The 6,816-nt window shown below is 33.5% G+C and overlaps 1 protein-coding gene across 1 annotated transcript in view; it reads right to left on the bottom strand.

Annotated features, from left to right (window-relative positions):
* Positions 1-6,816, bottom strand: part of LOC135210331 (signal peptide, CUB and EGF-like domain-containing protein 1) — a 222,195-nt gene that overhangs the window by 11,561 nt on the left and 203,818 nt on the right. The window contains exons 17-21 of the mRNA XM_064243219.1: positions 6,357-6,505; positions 3,567-3,673; positions 1,895-2,074; positions 1,560-1,727; positions 16-51 (exon numbers count right to left, since the gene is read on the bottom strand). Of these exons, the coding sequence (XP_064099289.1) occupies positions 16-51; positions 1,560-1,727; positions 1,895-2,074; positions 3,567-3,673; positions 6,357-6,505 (640 nt within the window). The remainder of the gene's footprint in view (positions 1-15; positions 52-1,559; positions 1,728-1,894; positions 2,075-3,566; positions 3,674-6,356; positions 6,506-6,816) is intronic.

Below are 6,816 nucleotides of genomic sequence, written 5' to 3'. Positions count from 1 at the left end.
CACAACGGATTTCTTCAGAATCAAAATATTCACCTCGATCACATATTTCATCTGAAAAGAAAAATGGTTACACATGAAGATAATGTACTAATTCAACAATTTTTCCCCAATTTCTAATCTTTCCACATTAGTACATAATTCTATTTTCGTTTTCCCATTTTTGTTCATTTTTTACAAACTCCATCTATCCATTTACCAATCTATTTATTGGTTTTAAGACCTTAAGACTAAGTCTCCAGACACCAACCCTTCTTGGAGATGTTAATTCACAATTCTGCATTTGCTACTGTAAGCAGGCATTTTTTAAGAACCTATCACTGGTAAGTTCTTTGACAGACATAAAGAGGTAAGCTGTTGTACTGTCTCTGTGGAATGATAACGACTTATGTCTTGAATACAGTTAGGGAGGAAATCATTCTGCCTGTGCCCATGTTTCCATACATTTCCAGCCTGGACAGATGCTGCTAAAGATGTCAGCAAGAAAAGTAAAAGCACTATTGTTAATGCAATAATCAGACTCCCTCAAATATCCAGGGTGAACAGAGCTTAACTGGTGTACTCCAAGATCCCATCCCTAAGGAGTTTTCTCCTTCAATGTCCTCACTGGATTCGTCTCTTTCTGTCATGTGTGACAAAAATACAAAAGAGGTGCTAGCCTCCTGTTACACTGCAGAACAAGTGGCTTTCCACATCTATACTGTTATTTCACATGATAGAAGACTTGAAGGGTGGTACTTGCTGATTCCATCTCTCCAACTTTGCTTTAGTATGGAATAGTATTCTACTTTTTCTTAACAATAGCGTTGTACATAGAAATGTTTACATGGAAATGTCTGAGACTTTCTGAATCCTTCACCTTGTTTCCCAAGCCAATGACAGCTTTAATGCAACTGAGAGAATTGATATTCCATGGCATAAATTTTACTGACATTTAACTTTCACCCTAGTGAAAGAGAACTCACCAATTAAAAATATTTTTGCCTAGCACCAGTCTCTATCAAGACCATTCAATATAATATCATACAACTGTAATTATATTTCATTAGCTGCAATACTTGAAAAACATATGTTGTAAAAAATAAATCCCATGGAATTACAAAATATGTCAGCATAACAAAGCCAAATCAATTACATAAGAAAAAGAGAGTTTGATGTCAAAAATGTTCAAAAGATCATATTCATTGAACAAAATAATACAATAGTGCAAGAATACTTGGAAATAACACCAAACTGATATAACATAAAAACTAGAATGGAATGACTTAAATGTTCACAACCATTAGTATACATTAAACTTACTGTGGTGAATTATTTTATAAATTTGTTAACAACTTCAAGTTTATTGTCTGTTTTCCTAACTTTGCCAATGATGAACAATTGTAATAAATCCCAATAATCCCTCTCTTGAAGACTTCAAAGGACTTCTGACAGGCCTGAAAATATGGCAAATGAGAGAGAGAGAGAGAGAGAGAGAGAGAGAGAGAGAGAGAGAGAGAGAGAGAGAGAGAGAGAGAGAGAGAGAGAGAGATTCTTCCTTGTCAGGATCTCCAACTGCTTACCATATCTGAAGCATTGAGAGAAAGAGGTAGCACCAGAAGGAGAAATACTATGGCCTTCTGGACATGGCTGACACCTCGCTCGACCAGTGTAAGTCTGATAAGTTCCAGGAATACAAGACTGGCAGGGACTGAACCCATCAGTGCTCCAGTGCCCAGCTGGACATGTATCTGTAGAATAAAATTTTTTTATTCATTTGTAAATAAGTATATGATTACACCTGCTACTAAGGAAAATGTTTAAAAATGACATGGAATTTCATTTCACAATAATCTTTGATATTTTTTCAGGCACATGAAGTAAAAATATTTGAGAGAGGCACAGAAAGAGAGAGTACCTGAGCATTCAGAGATACTGGTTGCTCCTTGCTTCATGAAGTGGTGAGATGTGTCTGAAATTGGTGGATGTAAACAAGGAAGACAGTGAAGTTGGCCCTCTAATGGTTGGTAGGTGCCAGGAGAACAAGCAACACATAAGTCCTTGTGTGTGTCATGGTAGGATCCCAAGCTGCAGGCAACTGTTAACAAAATAGATTATCAGTTGTAAAACGAAGCTACCCAAAATGCCATTATCTACTTACTACTGGTACTTAAAACAGCCGAACCTCATCTGAGACATCATTTTCAATTCAACCAATCACTCAACCATCTACCTCAGTGTCAAAAGTGTGACAAAAATATCTAATTTTTCTTAAGCTATCTTACTCTACTAAATCAATTGATAGATTCAAAGGCATTATTCCAGATGTACCATTTTCAAAATGCATATACTAGCAAAATTAGAATTTTACTAATCCTGAATGTTTCTCCAATAATTCTATCAAAAGTATTCTATAAGCTCCATCAACAATATCCATAAAGTCAATGGAACTTAAGATTACAGAAACAAATCATTCTCTGCATCAATGAATGTCGCATTAAGCTTCATGTAGCTCTCACTACAGTTTCTTGCAGCAACCTACAATTCTTTTTCCTACCAATTTATGACCTTATAATACTTCTCTTATTACTACAACAGTAACTACAACAACACATTTTAATGTAGTAAATAATGTTCATATTCTATGGCTTTTTCCTCTATATGTAAACAATGATCTCATCCTTGCTCTTGCAAAGAAATGATCTGCCATTCTTACCATTACATCCCCGGACTTGTTTGTCAAACTACTAAATGTAAAGATACAATCTAACCATGTTCTTCCATTATAGATGTACACATATAATCTAACCATGTTCTGCCAATATTCAATCCCTTTAAAGTGAGCTAATCCAACTTCATCCATTCTGGGTGCCTACAACTAATAAAATAATCAGTGCTGTTTTTCTGTATCACATACATATTCTGATTACACTGCCAAATCATCCTTTCTTTCCCTTTGAAACCAGTTGGGTAAATATTTGAAACTTCAAAAGCAATTCCTTTCACTCCCAATTTTTTAAAACCTGTGATTCACCATGGTGCATGCTTAATATTTTCATTCTCTTCCAAAATTAAGACAGTAGTACAAATGCTCAGATTTCCAAATTTCCAGCTATTACCAGAGCTACTTACACTTTTGCTAAATGTCTCTCTGCCACACCTTTCAATCTTTCTTTGTTTTCAATTTGATTTTCATGAGTACACCCTCTAATGTATTAAATATCCTACATTCTTCTTATAGGTACAGCACTAAAGCAAGATGAATGAGAAGAAACTTTCATATCTGTGGTTCAGAGAAACTACCTAATAATAATAAAAATAATAATAATAATATTCACATAATTCCAATTCAAAGCCTTTACTTGTTGTTCATACCATGTAATTATATGTGGAACAATAACACATGTTTAGGTAGAAAAATAAAGACAAATCTCCATGAATATAGTAACATATTGACTAAAAGGTGCAGCTTATATTGACAAAAGCTAGCTTGTTTCTAATGAGAATAGCAAATGACACAAGTTAAAAGCCTCCAAAGTTGAAGCAACAACTGGAATCATAAAAAAAAGCCGTGTACGAAAAGTACATACCACATTTATTAGAGACGTAAACATATCCATCTGGGCACGCTTCAGTCATCCTGCGTCGAGCTTTTAGCGTCTTTTGAATGACTTGATAGCTGTGACCATTGGAGTTACTGCCAATAAAGACAACTATAGTCACAATAAGACTTTTGATAAGTACATAAAAGTTTCATTAGTTATTTTCTGTTAATTTCTGTTTTAAACTAATCTAGCTATTGAAAAGATATATAACATACATATAATATATATATCTATATATAATATATATATATATATATAATATATATATATATATATATAATATATATATGTACAGTGCTCCCCAACTTTTACGCGGGAATAGGTTCAAGAGCCTGCCGCAGAAATGCAAAAAATGCGGAAATACAAAAACCCGCCCAATAATGCTTATAACTGGCGTATAACTGCCGAATACCCAATACCCCTTAAACTAAAATGCTTATAACTGTCTGTTTTAATATTTAGCTGCTTAATTTAACAGTTAAAAAATATACCTTAAATTATCATACTAAAACAATTTAAGACAATTTCAAATAAAAATACACCCAAAAATATCCCAAAGTAACCTTACAGAACACTACTCACCAAAACTGTTACTAAGTAGGCTGTATACACCCCTGAAATACCTATAACTGCCTATTTTAACAGTTCATCACTAAACTTGACAGTTCAAATAAAATTATACCTCAAAATATCATCCAAGAACACCCTAATTTCATTTCAAAGTCATGTTACGATATTATATACAGACCGACAACCGTTATTCTTAAGTATCCCCTACCATTCAGACGCACATTTTCTTTGGCTTACGTAACTTTGCACATCGTTTTGTGCCTGCATTATGTACACTGATATTTCCTGTTTAGTTAGATGACTTTGAAATGATATTTACTGTACAGGCACGTATCTTAGCATTGTGCTATTGTATAGAGCATATCTAAAATACGTAGGTAATTTAGAATAACGAGACACCTATGTACCTCCAAACACTAAGCTAGTAGTTTTATGTCATCTTAGTATTTTTGTGATCTTATACAAATTCATTTATGAAAAAAGAAATTATTTACCACAGTAAGTTCTTGGTTTACATTGCATCATGGTTAGTCCATCATCTCCCATATTTTTATTAAAAGTTCTTCTGCCTTTCTCTCTCTCTCTCTCTCTCTCTCTCTCTCTCTCTCTCTCTCTCTCTCTCTCTCTCTCTACATATAGTACTTTAAAGAGAAAACACAGCAATACATCTATAACGTTTCACTTACAAAATCCATTTCTGTATTCTGTATTGATGTAATCACCATCATAATATCTAAAAATCCATCCGAATTTTACGTAGGCAACTTAAAACCTCCAGGCTTCAGTATTATAGCTCTCAATGAAATATGAATTACTGTATCACAACCTTTATGCACAATATTAAAAATTGGTTTCTTATAGAAACTAGATTATCTTCCCAAATAATTCTTTCAGTGATAAGAGTCATCAGCTGATTCTCAATACAAAAATACACTTTGATTACTGTACTTTGTTGTATCTATTCATTAACATTAGAGTACGATACTGTCATTAGTACAATAGTAAATAATTTTCTATCATAAATGTACTGTGTATTCATTCACGAAATATATAGTAGTTTTGTGCTGAATCTAGAACAGGAAAGATCTCTCTCTCTCTCTCTCTCTCTCTCTCTGTCTTTTATTTGTCAGTACTGTAATGTACATATCCTTTTAATGAAAATAATATCATTTATTTTAGCATAAACATTAAAAAACACAAACATAAACAAATCCAGCAAGTTCAAACTGATCACGGAGGATGGTTGCCATATTTTTGTCTTTGTCTGACTAATTATACCGTATTTCATTCCTAGTTTCGTTGACTATGATTATCACACATGTTATAACAGTACACAAGAGAATATCTTATAATTCTATCAAAATATTAATGAAACATTCATCATTTCACTGACAGAATCCATTTATCCTGTGCTTAACCTTGATGTAAAAACCACAGTTTCCCTCTCTCCCAGACAGTATATGTACATATCAGTCAATGAAAAAAAAAACAGCAAAATATCAATGAAACATTATTTCACTCACAGAATCCATTTATACTGTGCTTAGATCTGGCTGTAAAAACCACAGTTCTCTCTCTCTCTCTTTTATATTTTAATAAAAAAAAAAACAGTAATTAGTATAGTATTTTAATGAAAATATGTCAATCTGTAAATACAGTGTTGCTCTACGAAAAAAAGCGAATTAAGTGATAATCTTAGAGATACTGCCCAAGGAAAAATCCACAAACTAGTGAAGGTTCCCCATGGAAAAGTGAATACATAATGTGTTCCTCAAAAATCCATGACAAAGTGGACCGTAGAAATCTGAAACGGGTAAAACTGGGGGCCACTGTATATATATATATATGTATATATATATATATATATATATATATATATATATATATATATATATATATATACACTATATGTATATATATGTACATGGAGTTACAACTTCAATGTGTTCTGATAACATTTATACTTGTTCTACTAACATTGTTATCAAAGATTGAGTAATGTAACCAGAGGGTCAGTATCAGACAACAGTTGGTACAATTCAGAAAAAAGTTGTCAAATCACAGAATTACAGAACTATATGTATCTTGTGACATGAAACCGAATTAGTCTACAACAAAATTACAAATTAGGAAACAGAGAGAGAGAGAGAGAGAGAGAGAGAGAGAGAGAGAGAGAGAGAGAGAGAGAGAGAGAGAGAAATTTACCTTTTAAAGACCTGATTCTCCATCAGAATCTTATTTATGGAGAGAAGCGCACCTTTGAGGATGTGACGGGCATGTCGACGAAGGCACTTCCGCCGGCACCTCCTGTCGGTTGAGGATGGGTAGGCAAGGACCTCGAAATTGGTCCTTACCTCCAAATGAAAAAGGAAGAGTTTAAAAGCACAATTATTTGAATACAGTCGAGCTCCGTATTTGCAGGGGATGCGTACCAGACTCCCCACCCCGTGAATAGTTAGAACCCGCGAATGTTTGGAACCCCTATAAAAACGCTAAAAACAGCCTATTTTGTTAGTTAAAACTCAAGAAACTAAAAATTTTCATACTTGGTTTTTTTAATAGTTTTATCACAAAAAGTGCATTTTATGATGAAATTGATAAAAAAAAACCCAGGAATTTGTGGATATTTCTCATAGAAAAATACCACGAATGTGCTAATTTCCGC

The sequence above is a fragment of the Macrobrachium nipponense genome, chromosome 39 (assembly GCF_015104395.2).
Source record: "Macrobrachium nipponense isolate FS-2020 chromosome 39, ASM1510439v2, whole genome shotgun sequence".
NCBI classification, from domain to species: Eukaryota; Metazoa; Arthropoda; class Malacostraca; order Decapoda; family Palaemonidae; genus Macrobrachium; species Macrobrachium nipponense.
Note: the sequence above shows the minus strand (reverse complement) of the source record. Positions and strands in the feature narration are given on the sequence as shown.